At 35.8% G+C, this 19,595-nt stretch overlaps 1 protein-coding gene across 1 annotated transcript; it reads left to right on the top strand.

Moving 5' to 3' along the window:
- Positions 1-418: 418 nt before the first annotated feature.
- CCDC172 (coiled-coil domain containing 172) lies at positions 419-18,690 on the top strand. Its single transcript, XM_054637748.2, has 8 exons — positions 419-497; positions 677-762; positions 3,950-4,066; positions 5,441-5,606; positions 7,490-7,591; positions 8,283-8,385; positions 17,728-17,815; positions 18,658-18,690. Exons 1-8 carry the CDS (start codon positions 419-421, stop codon positions 18,688-18,690), a joined length of 774 nt encoding a protein of 257 aa, XP_054493723.2.
- Positions 18,691-19,595: the final 905 nt, after the last annotated feature.

The following is a 19,595-nucleotide window of genomic DNA, read 5'->3' as shown; positions in this document are numbered from 1 at the left end:
GCCAGAATTGTTTGACTAAAACCTCCCAGATCCTGAGTCAGAACCAGCTTGACAGATGTGCCCATGTTTGACATGATTCAGTGTCATCTGTCTTATTCCTTACCAAACATCTCCAGCTCCTGCCATGCTGCCCTCCTGCCTGCGTGTTCCCATTCCCTGTTTTCCATGTGGGCTCCTCCACCCAGTCACCCACATTCCCCTCTGCATGAGGTTTGCTCTTGCCACCCTTTCTGTAAAAAGTGTGGCAATCCCTCACCTCCCTGTCTGTCCCTGTGTCCCCTCAGCCTTGTCCCCTCAGCCGTGTTCCCAGACCTCTGTCCCAAGCCCAGGCAGGCCGAGGCCTGAGGGCAGCGCTGTGGGGACTCTCCCGGAGCCCTCACAAAGAGCTCGGCCCACAGAGCCCCATGAGAAGCCAGGAATGAACCTGAACGCTTTGTTCCAGCAAATACAGTTCACTGAGAAGCAGGCGAGGGAGAAGAGGAGCTTCATCCAACAAGGTCAGCCCCATGGGCGCCATCCCTGTTCCCACAGGGCTGTCCTGAGGGGACTCGTGCCAGGGAAAGCTTGGCAGAGCCAGCGTGGCTGGTTCTTGCCACCAGCACGTTTCTGTAAGGATGTAACAACTGAGGATTTACAAACTAAGCACATACTCTTACGGGTTTTTGTTGTCTTGCAGCTAAATGGGACATAAATAGAAGTTATGAAAAAATTAACCAAATAAAAGAAGAGCTGAGCGCTGCAAAAATTAACTTAGAAACCAAGGTGAGCAGGCATATTTATAGTGTACATAATAATGAAATGCATTATGTTTACAAATACACGACCTGTTCTTCCAGGAATAAGCACTTTCGAGGAGTGTGCTTCATCTGCTGAGTGGCACAGCACGGAGGAAACCTGTACTGGGCCTTTCTGAATTAAAAATGTGTCCATCAACATCCTTCCTCCCACAGACCTCACCCTTGGGGCTGTGTCAGGGCATACATGTGACTTTTAGGGCCATACTCTGTTTCAACATCCTGCAGCTTGTTACAGCACTTTCCTACAGTGTGCAGAACACACCCCTTGGTTGCCCAATGCCATTTATTAATGGCCTTTCACAGAAAATATATGGAAACATTCCCTGTATTTATTTCAGAGGATCTTGAATCATATACTGAAGATCTTTCTGTGAACTTACAGTTAAGGCTTACAACCACTAAGGGTTTTTCTAGGGAGGCCAAAGACAGGAAAGTTTCTGAATCTATTTAGTGATTTTATTACTCTTTCCATTTAATCAAACTGCAGATGTATTTTCAGATTAACCCACTGGTTTTGCAGAGTTTTTCATCAAGAACACCTGTGGTTGCAAATTATTTAAAAATCCATTTGCTTGTGTCTGAAAATTAAGTCTAAATACCCTCCCCTGTGCTCTTAAGTGTCTGTGCTGACAGAATATGTGTTCACAACAGGAAAGGATGTGGAGCCTCCTTTGAAGTCAGAGCTGTTGGATCCTATCATTTAAATAAACAACTTCAAGAACCTTTGGGAGATTGCCTCATCTAGTTGTGAAAATAAATGTTTGGGGGATGACTTTCATCCTTCCTAGAACAGTCTCTTTTGCCTTCTGTAACAGACAATGTAATATATATGTGTGTGTGTGTGTGTGTATATATATATATATATATATATATATATATATATATATCAACATTGCTGAGAAGGGATAGAATAGAACTCATTTACAAATATTTACTGGTTGCAAATTGAGACTATAATCATGCAGGCAGTTATTCAGACACTCACATTTATGCATACCACAATCTCAGAGCCCAAACGTGCTTTAAAATAGTAACTTATTTATCCAACACAGATTATATCTGGATGTTGCTTGTTAGGTGAAGTCCTCAGTAGTCCACCTCATAAGTTTATTTACAAACATCACAATTTTATGTTTATATTACTAATTTGTTATTGATGCATTGTGATTTATAATCAAGGTTTATGTGGTAGGTACAGAAGGTCCCGAGAGTAGAGCCATTATTGTAAATGACTAATGGAAAGAGCTGAAGAACTATTCCTAATTAAATTTTATGTGCTTTACTGACCAGTATTAATTATATTCTCACTGATGTCCACAAAAATACATTTTACTTGCTTGCCTAGTCTGACATTGATTCATTTATAGATAGGAAATGATACAGAAAGTAGTGGAATAGAAAAATGCATTTCAATCAGACTGTATTTAGGTTTAAAGATTATATAGTTATTGACTAGTTATAGTTTATTATTTAAAGTAATTTATTTTTCACTACAGGAATTAGCTTTACTGCAATAGCTCATGTAATTCAAATAATATTAAATAATGCTGTTCAACTAATGCTGTTCAATTTATCCCACACCAAATAACTGCAGTTCTTTACAAGCACACATATCCAACCACGTGCATGCTCAGCAGCTGATGCCTGACCAAGATCCTGAGACTGAGTTCAGAAGTTTTTTTGACATCTATTTCACAGACACTGCCTGTGGTCAATCAAAGAGCCCTAGGAAATGCAATTTTTCCCTCTCTTCTCTAAAACCAGGTAGCATGTAATTAGAACCCAAATTACAGCATTTTTCTCTCTGTAGCTCAATGACTTCTTTAAAAAATTGATTGCAAATGCATAGATGAATTTTGGTAACTTGAAAAAACTACTCTAAAGCTAGTTATGTACAGTATTAGAAATACAGTGATGTAAGACCACCTACTCTGTTTGAATTCATATGTAAAATAAATTCTGAGCCAAGCATGACCTGACCTTAGCATTCTGGGCATATCAAGGACGAGGAAAAAACCTAGTCCTTTCCTTTCCACCTCTCACATTGCAGTTTTGGGCATTTCATTCCACTATCTTCCTATTTTGATCAGATGCACTTCATCTGTGCCCCCTCCACAATCATGTGCATTATTTAACTTTTAAATATTTACATTTTTTTACATTTTACAATATTTACATTTTACATTACCACTGTAATACCACTCTTATTTGGCTTTTTCTGCTTCTACACACACAAACACTCCTGAATCAGCCTGACTGTTCAATTTAATTCCTGATACTTACCCTGTGCCTTTATTCTTTGTGGGCAAATCTTAACTTTGCTTTCCCTATTCATTGCTCTGAGTCAAGAGAACTTGACACTCCATCAAATAAATGATTCTCCTCCTTTAAGATTCTACAACACCTAGCTGCTTCCTATTTGTTATTGTTACAGTTTATCCCACCACATATCTGCACTTTGGTTAGATGATGATACAGTAGATGTGCTAGAAAAATGAGAAGTCTTCAGCAAATTTTGAAAATGCAGTGGTTGAACAGCATACTTGCCTAGCAGATAATCTAATGGTTAAAAGTAATAAAACTCTAAATAAACCCAGGTGCAAAATTGAGGTTTAGGGCTTGGGGGTTTTATGATCAAACTGTCAATAACCAGTGAGCTAATTCCCATTAGCCTTTTTCAGCTAAAACTTCTAAAAATTGTGCTCAGAAAAATATCCTGCTCTCCTTTGCATACTCCATGGTAGCATTGCAGAGTGGGTGACATGTACAGCCGTTCAGCCAAAACCCCCTGATATTATTCTGATATTACTGTCTCATTTGGTTTGTGAGATGGAGGATGGTGGAGTATGTTGGCTAAAGGATCCCATGTGGCCAATATTTTTCCTGAAAAAATTTCTTCTAAACCTAGCAGATTTTAAAATGCCATTATAGATAGACAGAGCACTACTAAATGAGTCTTTCAAAGAAAGGAGGCTTCTCAAAATCTAAGCAGAACACTGAAAGGTTATTGAGGGAAAAAAAGAGCTGTTATGCTTTTGTTAGTCCAGCAGCTGTGCCAGCTCTTTTTAAATTGGACCAAGATCCTTATGTACAATTTCAGAGCGTATGAAACAATTAAACAATAACTTAATAATTTTTTTTCCTTTTGGAAGGTTCAGCATCTGTCTGTAAAGCAGCTCAATGTAGAAATTCTGAAGAAACATGAAGACAGCTTAGAAAAACAAAAAGCTGAACTTATTAATCAAAAAACCAGTCTTCTTAAAATCATGGTATGTTTCCAGCTGTGATATTCACACAGCTCTTTTCTATTGTACAAGAGCAATCAGCTTTAAAATTTGAAAATCTGGAAAAGCTAACGTCTTAATCAGGAAATTTTTATTGGTTTTTTATATTAGTATATATAACAACGTAAACTTGGATAAATTCTCACACTTCATTTAAACCATGATCTAAGGTAGTGTATGCTGCATTTTATCTCCAAAGCTGATTTTATATTCTTGACTTAATTTTTTAATGTTTGCTGTTTTATGAGCGAACTCCAATTCTGACAGATTATTTCCTTTGTAAAAGTAAGCTACGGAAGCCTTGCCTAAATTGGATTGCCTCATCCACAGTAAAAAATATTGAAAAGGATCAAAGGAAAACCCCAGGGAGGCCCACACCACATTTTAGCAAATGTGGACAGTTTAGCAATCCTGACATAGCACACAATCTCTTTGATGCCAGACACACCTCAGCACCTCTTCAAAGGTAGCTACTTACAACAAGCTTTCCAGTTCTCTCACATGCCAACCTGAATATTGCCTTCCTCTTACTTTGTTGAGGCTTCTTGGATCTGTACATATGAAGAAATGCCACAGAGGAACAGTCTTTTCTGCATATGTATTTGCTCTTTAAATCAGCAGAGCTAAATTTTAAACATTCAGTACAAAGCACCATTATTAAACCTAAATCTTTAGGCAGATATCTTTTTATCTTTAGTCATAGTTCTGCATCACCCAAGGTATTCCCAGTATATGTGTGAAGTTTGATATATAAGTTAGCTTTTCTTTTTTCCTGTACATAGGGGTAATTTAATTTTATTTAATTTAGCCATCAATTAAGACTTCTTAGAAGAAATTTAATATAACCTTACTCTTTTGAATATTTTTCCCCAGAAAACTGATCTCTGATTTTCTATCAACAATAGCATTCTTGGTAGTTATAAAAGGAGTTAAAGTACGTCTGCATTCTGCAGAGGGTTAAACAACACTTTTATTTAGTTTAATAACAAGCTGGGAAAAAAGAGCTGCCATACTATACTAGTGAATTCAAACAGAGTTTTCTAATTTCAGTATGAGAGTTGAACTGAAAGTCTGCTGGTTCAAGTCTATAACATAATGTAGTAATTTTTTTAAATGCTGTTATCAAGAATAGACTTCATTTTTGTAGGGAAAACATAAGTTTAAAACAACTGGCATAATGATAGAGCTGTAGCTCATAAGAAAAAGTAAATATTTTCTTTACTTTTGCATTTTAAAATTTTATTTACTTTCCTACTACAAATTTAAGGATAAAAAGCAAGTGTGTCTCAGTCTGCCTAGCTTAACAAAGACTTTCATTTTTCTCACTTCAATATTCAGCCTTCCCTTTCTTTTTTTCAGGCAGATGCAAAGAGAAAAATTACTGAAGAGGAAGATAATTTTACCAGAGAAATAACAGAGTTTAACAATGAATATGGACTAACAAGTAATAGGGATCTTCTTATTAAAAAGAAAGTCAAGACTGAAATAAATTATTTAGAGAATGAGGCTGCTCTGTTAAAAAATGGTAAGTCTTATATTAAACCAGTTTATCTTGGATTAACAAAAATCGATAAAATACAGCTGTTTAGCACTAAACTGAAAGAGTGTGGTCTGACATACCAAGCACAATTAAAGGCTCTTCTGTTCCCTATCCTCTTCCCTTTCTGATGTGAGCACTGTGAGGAGAAGGAGCCAACCTAAAGGGGCAGCTCCCAGTGTCTAATTCAGCCGGCACAGAGCTCACGGTCATACACAGCCACTGAATCAGGATTAGAATCACCTGAGGTTGAGCATTCCCTTAGCTTCAAAAGAATTGTATACACAAATTGCCTGTAGGACTGGTTCTTCACTGCCACAGTGTAGCTTGATTTTCAGTTAAGGTACAGAGTATGGGATCTCTCAGAGCACAGGGTCACACTGCAGGGCACTCCTTCCGCAAGGAATTCAGGGTCGTCATGGATCACAGGCTGAACATGAGTCAACGACATCAGAATGCCAACACCACACTGAGACACAAACACAATTCTGACCTCTAACACATGAAAATAATTCCTCACTCTATTTGGGGCAGTTAAGCTCTGAACTGAAGTGCTGTGCATCTCATTTTGATCTTAAACTTAAAAAAAAAAAAGTATGGACCAGCTGGAGAGAATCCACATAGGACCAGTAAGAGTGATCAGAATTCTGGAGCACATGAGAAGGAAGAAAATGAAAGACTTGTGACTATTTAAGCTATTAAGGAAAAGACTGATGAAAGATGGATTCTAGAAAGGAAATAAATATATTCTCTATAGCTATAGTGAACTGTATAAAAAGTAACAAGTGTAAAGCACAACGAGGGAGAGTCTGTCTGACAGCTGAGGAATCTTTCTAAGAACAGTGGACAACTGAAGCTCTCTGCCTTAGAAGATTCCATTACCAAAGGAATTAGGAGTGTCCATTACCAAAGGTTATCAAAAAAAGGTCAAACCAGTATTTTTCAGAAACAAGAGATACAGCTGATCCTCCCTTCAGGAGAAGAATGCAGTAAGTGACCCCTCAAAGTCCATTCCAGCCTCATGATCTGTCAAGCAACAGCACTTTCAATTCCCCATATCTGCTATAAAGATACTGAAAAATGACTGCCCACTGGAGCTTGCACTTGGTAACACCTTCTTTCTTATTTCCTGTGGCTAAAATACTAATCTACAACTGAAAAGTCTGCATTTGGTGTCAAGTGCTACTTTTAGCATTTAATTTTTTACATATTCAGGCAGAGCTGGGCAGTTAAATGATCAGTAGTACCTGGAGGGTGACCAAAATTCTTCTCTAGGTTCAGTTGCCATCTCAGTTCCATCCTTTAATTGCACCTTTCTTGAGGCACAACTTGTCTTTTTGCTTGCTACACTCCTGGGCACACTGACAATTCTGAAGTGAAAAGTTTGAGCAACTCCTAACAAGGAAGTTACGTGAGGACCTCCAGTTGGTAGAAAAACAATCCCAATTAATTCCAGATGCTGTCTAATAGTAAAGTTCAAATATATATAACACCAAAAATACTAAGAAGGTTTTTTTTTTTTCAGTCCTGCTGAGAGATGTCTGTTCTCCACCTATTCAATCAGTCATCTTCCTTTCTTTATAGCTGAATTAACTGTAAAGCAAAACATTCTTTTTATGCCCAGACAACAAAATATGTTGAACTGCTCAATAACATAAAAAAAATCATTTTCTTTCATAGCTATGAGTGCATTATATGACATAATTTCCTGTGAACTGTGTTTTATATGCATTATTTTAGTTTATTTTGGTTTTATATTTAAGGTTCTTTTGACTAGCTGAAGATTGGTAGAAGTAGTTAAGAATATTTAAGATTGTATCATGAATGCAAAAACTGCAATGCATTTTAATTTAAAACGTATTTTTTCTTAGAAATGGAGTCAATGGAACATAAAAATGTTCAGTTAAATGCACTCCAGCTGCAGAAGAATGAATTAAAGCAGGATTTATTTACTCTCCAAAGTGAGCTCAAAGGTGTGCCTGATAATTATTTCTTGTGATAATTATTTCTGGCTTGACAAATGCTTTTGAAAAATGTTTTCTGTCAATTTTCTCAAGCAAAAGGAATCATAGTAACAATATTTTAATTTAGTTTTGCAATATGTAATACATCATTTTTAAACATGATTATAACAAATATTATGGATTTCAATGCAATTTAAATTAAATGTCACTGATACTGAGGTCCAGAGATCTGCTGAATCATGAGCTATAAATAAAGTTTTGCTTTTGCTGGTGAGTCATATACTTAAATGTAGAATTTAATGTTTCAAAGAACCTGAAGTCAACATAAATATTGTTTAAAATCTTCTGTTTCAAAGATGATCACAGCAATAGGGAGTATTTTGAAATCTGAATTAAAATAATGTAAATGAGTGCTTTATCTATTTTTTTTTTACCAATAGCTACGTAACATGTCACAGTAAGAGCTAAGAAAAGCAGTAAATATGGTCCTAAATTGTTTGGGAAAAGGAGGGAAATTTTCTAGATTGCAATATGTGATTACAATAATAAAAAAATAATTAATTTTCTTTATTTAGATGCCTTTACCCTTCAAAAAGTTTCATGAAGAAATATTAGAAAATATAAATTTAGAATATGTAGAAAGTCTTTGAATATGGATGATTAATATATATTTATAGGGTAATTCTGATTTCATGTTTAGACCTTGAGAAAGTAATCAGGGAAGCGGAAAGAATGACAAAAGATTTAGAAGCAGAAAAAGTCCAAGTCACTGAAAAACCTCAGACTGATCCTGAATGTTTAAGGTAAAAGCCTCACATTAATTAGTTCTTCAGTTAATTTTAGGAGTGTAACTGCAGTCTAGTCCTGGTAACTATTTTACCTTCCACGTGCAACAATCCTTCTGAAGCCAGCAGAACCCTTCATTCTTTCTTAGTCAGCCCCAAGTCCTGCTGCTGATTGTAGCATTTCACCCTCACATCCACACCCCAATGATCTCAAAACTGCAAGTGTTTGCAGGGGTGTCAGTCAAACCCTGAGCAAGAGCAAACTGCTGCTGCTGCTTGGGAGGAAGATCAGTTCCTGAGCTCCTGCAGAAATGATGGTGGTGCACAAAGCACTAAGGCACTACCCAGGGCTAAACCTATTTCTGCTGCCTGGCTGTGCAGAGTCCATTGCAATGGACTGGGCTGGCCACAGTAACCCCCCACCCTTGGGTAACTGGGGCCTCTATTGGAGCAACTAAATGCAGATTTATTTGCTCTGTGTTCTCTGCTATCTAGTTTGCCTACTAATTAAGCTGGTTTAAAAAAATTTTGAAGACCTAACCAAGACAGAAGAGAAGACCTTGCACAGTCTCCCTTAACAGTGAAGTTTTCCTCTTAGGAACTGAGTGGTTCATTTCTTGTCAGTTTGCTTAAATGAAACATTAGATTTTCACTTCACAGAAAATAATGTAGTTGTTTTTTTTTTTTTTTTTAAATCTCTGAATGCAGAAAACCCCATATCACAGAATTTACCACCTTTTTCCTATTTTATGGTAGTCCATGTGGAAGTGCCTGGGAATATTCAAAAATAATTAATAGACAATGCAAAGGAACTCCTCCTTATAAAGCTAGACCAAAAGATTCTCTAACAAAATTTAAGGCAAACACAACTTATATTACCATGACAGGGTTTTTTCCTATATATCCCTAAGCTTTTGACAGAAATAAGTAAATATAGTGGGGATTTTTTTTATCTGAAAACTTTCAATGGAAAGTTATAACTTTGCAGAGAACCCTGAGCAATTTTCTGAAAGACGATTTGGTAATGACCCGGTTTTTGCTGAATATTGGTTTTTGAAAGAAAATGATATATCAGCCCTATTACTAACTCTCTTCAACCTCTTGCATGGTGTTGAGACATGGCCAAAATCCCCTCAGCATAAAAATTAATTAGCTCACAATCCTGCATACAGTAGCAAAAAATTTGCATTCAACATATACATAGAAGACACAGTGTAAATAATAATAACAGTAACGATTCTCCAGGACAGCACATTATATTTCACTCCTTTACATTATTCATTCAATCATGATATATTGGGGTTGGTGATACACGAGGCTGTCAGCTTCCTTCCAGCTAACATACTTCCCTTGGAATAGTTTACTGCCATGATGCCACTGAATATCCAAATTTGTGCAATTAGTTTTCTAGAGTAGGTTTCCTGTGTGGAAGGTACAGAAGTAGCCAACATTATCATACTTTTAATCCCCAGCTCTGCTGCTGAGATCCTAAGGATCAATCAAATCCATGTGTGTCTTTCTAGGCTGTGAAATTAACAGCTCTTCAGAATGACACTTTGCTTTTCTCTGGGTTAAAAAACTGGATAAAACATATTAAATTCTATTAACTGCAAAATCAGCAAGTGTCATTTACAACCAAGGCAAGAAGGATGATGAGATTTTCTTATTTCTTGAAATGCCTCCTTTTATGGTCAAGATAAGCTAACATTATTTGATAATTGCATGTAGTGCAAAAAATAAAGTGCTCCGATGCTATTACCACTATCACAAAATGCAAGCCCTTCTTGAAGTCTAGTAATATACTGAACACATTTTCTTAAAATTGGAACATTTTTTTCATTTCAGATACTGGAAAAAGTTTAAGATAGATTTGCCTAAATCATATTTTTATCTTGCACTTGCTTTTGATCAGAAAAGCTCAATGCTTCATAGAGAGAGATAGCCCTGCAAAAGTTAACTCAGATGCCAGAAGCAATAGAGCTGTGCTGCTGTATTTCCATGTCAGCACTAATAGATTCTGCTTTTCAGTGGAGCCAAGCAGACAATCCTCATTTGTCTGCCTCTCTGTGTCACTGCTGGGCTCTTTAGAGCCACCCCAAACTTTATCAGACTCATACAACTCTTAGCAGTTGTTTCGGTTTTTTGGGGTTTTTTTCTATTTAAGAAAGCCTACTCATCACTTCTTGGTTTGGACTACTGAATTAAGAGAATGAAAGGGGATTTAAAGTATTAGACACTGTAAATTGTGCAGCATATAAATAGTCCCCTGGAGGGTATCTGATCACTCTCTGGTACCTCTGTATCATCCAGAGGATGGAGCCAGAATCTGCACTGTGCTGCACACTGAGAGAACAAAAGGCAAAAAGCAGAAGTTGAAACAAGAGGATTTAGAGTGAGTTTGAGAAAAAAGCATTTTTATCATGATGAGGAGGCACAGCTTGCTTAGAGAGGTTGCATAGTTTTCATCCTTGAAGGCTCTGCTTCCTGAGACACACTCATATACTTGTGTATCTTAACAGGAGTCAATTTTGGTCATATTAAAATCAATGTGATTGAACCTTCTGTGTCTGAGACACAGCTCTTTTTAGCCTAAAAAGATCAGGGTTTTTATCCTCATACAGAGTTTATTGCAAGAATAGAGTTCTAGTTTTTCACTGAAAATCATTTTTATTACACATAAAGATAATATTTTGACACATGTAATGTGGGTCAGAAATACTTTTTTTCCCCCTATGAAATAGCACAAAATCTGATTTTATTTTTTACAGAGCTGGAAACCACACCACTCTAAGTGGTAAAAAATACCTCTTTTTTTGATGCTTCCTTAGAACAAACATGAGAGACAGTCAGCATCAATAACCTGATATATGTAGCTCCCAGATCACCCTGCAAGTCTGTTACTGTATCACATCCCTAGTCCCAGTTTAAAAATCAATATCAAAAGTAGCTGGCAAGGCAAGAATCCTCATTGCAATTAAGTATATATCTAAAAGTAAATTGCATTTCAGCTGAACAGTGTAGCCAGCTAATTCAAATTACAGCAATTCATCTTTGATCTGAGAAAAATGCCCCATACCACGTCTGCAGTTTCATAAAATTTCTCTGAAATCCATCAAAGAATTGCAAAGGGTCACAAGAAGCACACACCAGTAATTCCAGCAGCTGTTGGAGCTGCTGTGGAGGCTTGTACTGATCCACACTGGATGCAGAAAAAATCCAACCAGAATTGGAATGTTGAGCACAGATGTAATTAGCAGGCACCTTGGAAAATGCAAGTCTCATGATACAAGTACATAATTCAGAGAAATTTTTAAGAAAATGGGGCTTTTTCTTTTTCCTTGTTGGTTTACTTTTTGTTTTTTGGTGTTTTTGTGGGGGTTTTTGGGTTTTGTTTTGGTTTTTTTTTTTCCCTAAAGAGAGCTGCAATTAAGATCAAAAGCCTTGTTTTAATCATCTGTTCTGCCAATGCCATCCTCAAACACAAAACAGCAGGAAAGAACTTTGGCATCAGCTCTCTGGAGTCCCATTTCCCTGGCAGGTAGCAAGTAACATCACTTAAGTGGAACAATGCAGGAGTCAAACAGAGACTAACTGATACCAGTAAATTCCTAACTATGGCATTTCATTGTTATATTCATTGTAATTACTGTATTAATTATTTATCCTCTTTCACATTTTAATTTTAAATTTTTGTGTTGCCTTAAGTAAAACAGCCTAGAAATAATTCTCATTGAAGTTCATTTAGACTAAAACTAGAGCATTTCTACCTAAAATAGATATCTTTCAACCTATTTAAAAGGTAGAATAAGGATAAAATGGTTCTTTGAAACCTGAATTTCTCTTCTACTTCAGAAAAGAAGCAGCAGAAAGGAAACGCATGAAATCCGCTTACTTTGTAAATAGTTCACAGCTTTGTATACATGTCTAAGTCCTAAATATATAGTATTCCTTCTTATTCTTCATAATCCAGAAAAATAAACTCTATTACCAAAACTAGGAAGGAAAAAGTAATTTCTTTCATACAGATCATACAGGAAATATATTCTTTAGAGCTCAACAAATTGTTCAGGCAAACAACAGACTGCCTAAGCCCCATGCATTCTTCTGGTGGGTTAATTTTTTTTTTTGCAATTTAATTTGATGTTAAATTTTATAATCAGAAAATATCAGTCTCTGGAGTAATATATGTGGTTCAAAATGAGTTTTTCAATGGCAATCTCCTCATTGATTTTTTGAGCTTTTCTTTTTAATAGCAGTGCCTAGTGGAACTATTATAGCTTGAATTATGTTAAAATAGCTTTCCATTATGAATTGTAGAATGGATTTACAAAAAGCAGATCAAATCTGACTAATGATGCTTTTCTTTGATAAGACAACAGATAGATTAGACAAAGAAAATTCCAATGCCATCCATCTAGACATTTATAAAGTATTTGATGCTATCCCAAATGGAAAAATACAAGTTAACCCAGGGAAGACATATTAAAAAAATTAAGTAAAGAAATGAGTAATAGTAACAACAGTCATAGGTCTGCAATTTAAAATCCTGGGACTCAAAGGTAACAACAGTCACAGTTGGTCTTGCTTAATGTTTTAATTAAAGACTTCAGAATAGAAAGTGTTTCAAGACAACATTATCTTAAACAATTAAACTCTACACCTTGCAGAAGAGTCACTAAAAAGAGGGGGAATATGACTGTTTAGAGTGTAAGTTTATCTACTTGTACACAATTAGGCCTTCAATAACAGGCACCTTGAAGCAGAGAGGTCTGAGCATACTGTGTGTGCAAAATACAGCTATAAACATCAAAAGAAAATATAGCTGTGCACAAGATAAAAGAAAGAGTTATTTCCAAAAAAATACCAGGAGGGTGTAAGAATACTTTGTACAAATCTCTCACCTACTTGTCAAGAAAGATTCATTCAACCTGGAAGATGAGCAGAGCATGGAGAGCCCATAAAGCAGAATGAAACAAGGACAATTCTAAATCCTTTTTAGCTCCAAGTCTGTTATACACATGAAGAAAGCAATACATAACAGAGACACTAACTTCAGCAATAAAGTATTAATATACTCAGATTAAAATCTAATTTTCTTTGTCCAATAGAAAAATCAAGATAATTGAACTAGAAAAACCATTGACCCCTATTTACCTTCCCTGCTGTTCAATAGGAATCTTATTGACCCTTAGTAACACATTTCATTTCACATCTCACATACGTGCTTGTGTATTTTTTCTTTCCTGTGTAGCTCATTCTTACAGTTCTGATGAAAAATAATCCACACAACTTTGGTTTGCTGTCTGCACAAAAGCAAATCTCATCCTAGATGTGCAATTTAATTTAGTGTGCCTTAACCTTTCCATGTTTATTCACCTATTATTATATATTCCTAAAATATGTCTTGTGATGGTTTATGTATTTGGAAAATACCACCACACTTTTCAAGACCTCTAACTACTCTTATCAACAGTTGCCTGACAGCATTCACAAAATGCAAGCTTTAATCATTGGTAACTATGTATTTTACACTTAACATTTTATCCAGGACAGCAAAAGCTGAAAATTTCTTATTTTACTTAAAATACATAAATTTCTTTTCATTTGCATTTGATTTCCATTGTTATGTTGTCTAGTACCTTCTTTGTGTTCATGTTTCATCTTCCTGCTAGACTTTATTATTACTATTAGGTGACTTGCTTAATTTTATTATCCTTCTGCTCCATCAAGCACAGACTTTTATATTTAATTGTGTAACTCAAGTACTTGACTTTATATTTTGGGATGCTGTATTCCATTTAGGACTTATTTTTTTTCTTCCTCAATCAATTGATAATAGTCTGAAATTTATTGACTTCTCCAACTGTATAAATAGCATATTCTGTTTAGTAGTGTCAGCAAATTGTAAATACCAGTAAAATCTTGCTCTCACTGTAGAAACATACACATTATTTAAACCCAGTCATGAACTGACAGAACTACCTCAATGTCTCACCTCTACTTGAGCTTGAGACAATAAACTTAAGTCTTCAATACTTTTCTTCAGTCCCAATAAAGTCTTAAAGCATTGATAAATGTATCTCCTGATGTTCATGATGAAATTCCAGAAAATCAAGATATGTACTCTCAAGTTATATATAGCTTCTTAAGGAAGTTCATTTTGTACCATGGATTCTATGGCCTGTATATCAGTGTCAAACAATTCTGTTTTATAACACACCACAATGTTTTCCCTCCAATTTATGATTAAAAAATAAAATGGCGGGTGTAAACAAGGCAAAGACAAAAAGGAGAATATGGAAAACATTTGTACTTGTGTCAGCTAAACATAACTAAGAGATAGTCTGCTCCTCCTGCAATTCCAAGAACAATTAGGTAGGGTCTTTCAGCCCCACTAGAAAAAAAACACTAAAATCACATATTAACCCTACCTTCTAGGGAAATTATTTCTCCTTTAAGACCTCTTTACAGGAAATTATTCTTGGAATGCAAGTTTTGGATACTAAAGTTTTGATCCAGTAATTTGAATCTGTGGATGATTTGTAGAGAGACCTGTTTGACAATAACATTATTTTCTTCATAGTTCAATTTATAATACCAGCATGTATTGATTTCAAATTATTTTTCCTCTTTGCCACGTGCATATAGAGCTGAAATTCAAGAAGAATGTGTATCAGCCACAAATGCCAATGACATTTAATAGCTGGGCTCATTTCAGAGCTGCAAAATCGATCATCTTCAGTGATCTCCTCCTTCTTCATCTCTGTCACTTCTAGCATTCAAGACTAATGGAAAATGGGCCATTGATAGCAGAGCTCGGTCTAGGACAAGCTAGCATCCAAAAAATGCTGATGTTGTTTTCCCACCTACTTGATTTAAGGCTAGGTTTAGCTATTGCAAATGTGGCATTTCAGCTCCAGCTGTTCATTACAGCCTGTGATACTGTGACTTGCCAAGACACTGTTAGTCCAGTGCAATGACTTATTTTAAAGCTATATTTTATTGTCAGCAAGGAGAACAAAATGCTAAAAATAAAACAAAACCAAAGGACATGGGGAGCCAAATGCTAACGTGATTTTTCAGATTGTTTTTCCTAAGAGATCTGCCTTTTTTCATAGTCTTAAAAAGGGTATAATCATCAAATTAATCCTTGTTCTAGCAAAAGTTACATCTTTTTACATTTTCAAAGGTGACAGAAAACCTGCCTTCCATCAAGACAGTATAGTTTAATGAATAATTGGTTTGCACATTCAATCTGATAATGGAAAGATGAATATGAATATCCTGCTTATCTTAAATGTAAAATGAAAAAAATGAATCTGCTTTCAGGTTAAACATTTTTTTTTTAATAGTTCCATTGTCTCACATTCCTTCTGGTAAAACTTCATCATTTATTCAGTAACTCAGGCGTCTCCAATGCATTAATTTTGTAGACTGTAACCTAACAGACAGCTCTTATTTTGTGAGTATATTATTCCTGGCACATACTGTAATTATCTAGCTTCTAAATAAGAAAGAAGGAAGACCTGAAAGCAGAATCAATTGATTAATGTAAGAATTAAACACCACATTTGAATGAATGTCTTGTATCACCACTACCTGATGCTATGTAAGGTATTGTGCTGTCACTACCATTAAAAATCTTATAAAATATTTGAAATAAAATTTTACAATCCATACACAAAATGTTAGTTTCAAAGCCCATCATCAACAGAAATTAATTCACAATCTCAAGACACAAATAAGCCACTCCTACTGCTGATCTTCCACTCGTCCTATCCCTAATGTGGACCTAGCATGGACTGGTATCATTCCTAGCTAACAAGTGACAGACAGGCTGTGCATCAGTTTTACAGTGTGACACACAGTGGGAGAGCATTTTCTCTGAGACCAGCAGAGTCTGTCTTTTTCTATAGTAAATTAAACTAAGTAGGGCTTTTGTTTGTCCCAAGCAAATTAGGGTTCTAATATCACACTAGCAGAGAACACAGAGAGAAAAAATGCAGAGACAAGGCAATGGAGTTAAGCAGATTTAATCAAGATCACAAGCTTATCCTAGACCTTGAAGTGAACTTCTCTCAATAAAATGGACTGAAAGCTAACAATGTACTACAGTGCACTGAAAATTTCACTTCTTAAAGCATAGCTCAAAGTTCCCTTTTTGATTCTTGCAAGTGTTATGAGAAATATTTCTGAAAGAAGAGACATTTACTCCTTTATAATGCAAGGACATAGAGCTCATGCTTTTTCCATATTGATGGTAAGATATTTGCATTTTCCACAGGAACAGCAAAATTAACTTCCAGTCCAGTCTTAGTCTGTTATTCTAAAGCTGCACAGTGACTAAGCTATTCCTGTATTTAAAGATACACCTTTTAATAAAGCCATTTTTGTGTAGAAAACCAACTCTCTTTGCACTAGGACAGTTGAAGATGTACATCTCTATAGTAAGGTCAAATAATTTATTGTCTACTATAGTATGTAAAAGCAAAAATAGTTGCTACCTTCTGTTTCAACTTCAGAAGAAACAAGGTCCTGCTTTAATGCATTGGTTTAGCTATTTCATGACAAGCAGAATATTTTCAGTCTGCTTGTATGTTCCAGAACATTCAGATTGTTTCCTGAAACTGTATTAAGGGTACACAACTTTATCTTTGTCATTATGCTTTTCTTCTGACAGCCATGAAAAGACCCAGTATAATCTCATCACCTGGTATTTATCAGACTACTGAAAGCTCTGTCAGAGATTTCTGTGGGCCTACCAAGTATTAATTTAAACCACTACAGTCATTGATGTGCAGAGCTGAGGTATCTCCTTTTAGCAGGACTAAACTATCTTTTGAATGGAAAATATCTATATTAAAAGTAATCCTTACTGTAGAAAAGTTGAAGAACTCCTGGCTGAGAATACTGGGAACCAGTAAGTGCTGAGGAATAGTGGGAGCAGGGGGGAGAGAAGAGGAACAAAAGCTGTGGAGTTTGTGGAGGGTATGGAGCAATGCTGGCACACAGGCAGCACAGCACCCATCTAATCCAACATTCTGTCCATAGCAGAGGCTCTGAGAAGATACCCAGGAGAGATAAGAACAGTAACATATGGTACTTTCTAAGTATCACCATTTCAATTCCTGTGTATAAATAAGGAAAATGACAACTGGTGAGGCCATTTATCTTTCACAGTTTATGGAAACAACACAGTCCAGAAATTTGTCTAACTAGCAAACTTAAATCCTGACCAGGAAAATAGATCAATGAGGCTTTTCTCACACAAGTCAAATTGAGAATTGGGACCAAAGCTGAAAAAAAAAGTTACCCAGTAACAGTTCTCTGACCTGAAAATTTATTTGCTTTTGGACACAGACTTAAGAAAGAGTTGGAAAAATGCAAAGATGATAGCTGGGAAAGTGTCTGTGAGACTCTTCAAACAGAAATTGAAATTCTGCACATGGTATGCCATTTTCATTATATATTTTAAGTGTTTGATAATTTTAGTTTTAAAGGTATCCTTTAGGATGATAGGCAGTGGTTTTGGATAAGCAGGTTTTTTTTATTCTATGCACATGTCTAGGTATTCTCTTGATGCAGACATGCTCCAATATTCATTTGTTTCAGCTTATTTCCAAATGTCCACAAATATAATTTCTATAAAAAAGGAAAGCACAAAGAAGAATTTAAAGATATGCTTTCAGCACAAGAAATATGTACTGGGGGGGGTCTTATATAAATTGTTAGTTTATTGAAAGCTGCAAAAGATTATGCATTTAGGAGCTAAATTAACCTTTACATGCAGCTGCCAGTTAAATGGAAGATGGGAGTATGGAGAAATAAGGTGATAAAAACATCCTTTCAACTAGTATTTTATTTTGTCCACCCACAAATTCCTTACAAAAACTTACTAAAACATGTTTTTCTCTGAATGCCACTCCTAACTTCAAATTTCTTGATTGTCAGTCTGTGTCACAATACAAAGAGAAAAAATATTTTGAAGTTCCTTTTGAGAAACAAAGAAGTTTTAAAGGTTCATTTTAGAGCCCCTGATTGAGCTGTACAAAGACACAGCTGCCACCACCATCAAGCAGATCAACAGTCCTGAGAAATTTGCATTACTCACTTTTATAATCCGTTTCAAGTTTCTGTTGAAGTAATGTAACTTACTTGTACTTTGTTATTTTTTTCATTATTTTTTCAGAAAGGAAAATAAAACATCTCAATGTTTAAAAATTTCTCTGTGAAAAAATACTATACTCAAAATATTTCATTTTCTACAATTCTATTCTTTTTCTTTTGCAGAATTTATCACAAAAGAAGTCTTCAGAGAAATGAATGATATCTGGCATATAATATGGAGTGTCACAGAAGCAAGTCTGAGAATTTTTTAATTGCTTTACTCAGGTTCTCTCAGATTTGCTTCTATTTTATGTTTGTTTAATTCACACTTTGAAACTGCCTTTAATTTTCATTAAAATAAAATTTGATTCATTTAAAAGTGAGAGGAGGTTTGTGTTTTATCTTCACATTCAATAGCTGTCCCTCCACAGGTTCCTCTTTGTGGCCCATGGATCACAGTACCTGGTAAACTACACCTAAAGCTCAGTTCCTACATTACTAGCTCTGTTCTTTATGTACTATTTTTCACATGAATGGTCTCCTATTTTTTAAAGGTAGTGACATGGTCTTATTTGAGAGGAAGACTGCTATTACCATCAATAACTCCTAAGAGGAGCTGTGACTATTTCATTTATTCCTCAACAATGTAATCCTGTAATGAACTCCCTGAAATAGCTCAGCTCCAGCAGCACAGCTTGACAGTCCAGAAAGGTTTGCAGATCTACTGAGCTCTAGGTGCCTCCAGTGGTGGGAAGCCAGTCCATGACTTAGCACTTGCCTTCTGATAACACAAAAAAAATCTTTTCTCCCTCTCCCACAACCCACAAAATACTGGGTGCTTAACTTCAGCACTTGAGAGCAGATAAAACCTTATTCTAAATGAAAAGCCCACATTCCTAGAGGATTGGTGCAGCATTTGGGTTGAATCAGAATATTCACTCCAGCATGTAGGGTGTGCAATGTAACAGCAGTTCCCAGCCCCACAGTGGGAACTGACTTTCTCATTCAGGTGCTTACAGTGAAGCCATGTAAGAGCATTCACTCTGCTCATCCTCAGTGCTCTCTGTGGCCACAGCCTCATCACATCCCACTGCACGTGCAAGTATTTTTCAATGCTTCTC

This window comes from Agelaius phoeniceus, chromosome 9 (assembly GCF_051311805.1).
Source record: "Agelaius phoeniceus isolate bAgePho1 chromosome 9, bAgePho1.hap1, whole genome shotgun sequence".
NCBI classification, from domain to species: Eukaryota; Metazoa; Chordata; class Aves; order Passeriformes; family Icteridae; genus Agelaius; species Agelaius phoeniceus.
Note: the sequence above shows the minus strand (reverse complement) of the source record. Positions and strands in the feature narration are given on the sequence as shown.

Bases quoted from the DNA above. Each gene is read 5' to 3' on its own strand.
- CCDC172 (XM_054637748.2), top strand. From the start codon at position 419: ATGAACCTGAACGCTTTGTTCCAGCAAATACAGTTCACTGAGAAGCAG. The intron at 498-676 runs GTCAGCCCCATG...GTTGTCTTGCAG, and splicing joins GAGGAGCTTCATCCAACAAG to CTAAATGGGACATAAATAGA. The intron at 4,067-5,440 runs GTATGTTTCCAG...TCTTTTTTTCAG, and splicing joins CCAGTCTTCTTAAAATCATG to GCAGATGCAAAGAGAAAAAT.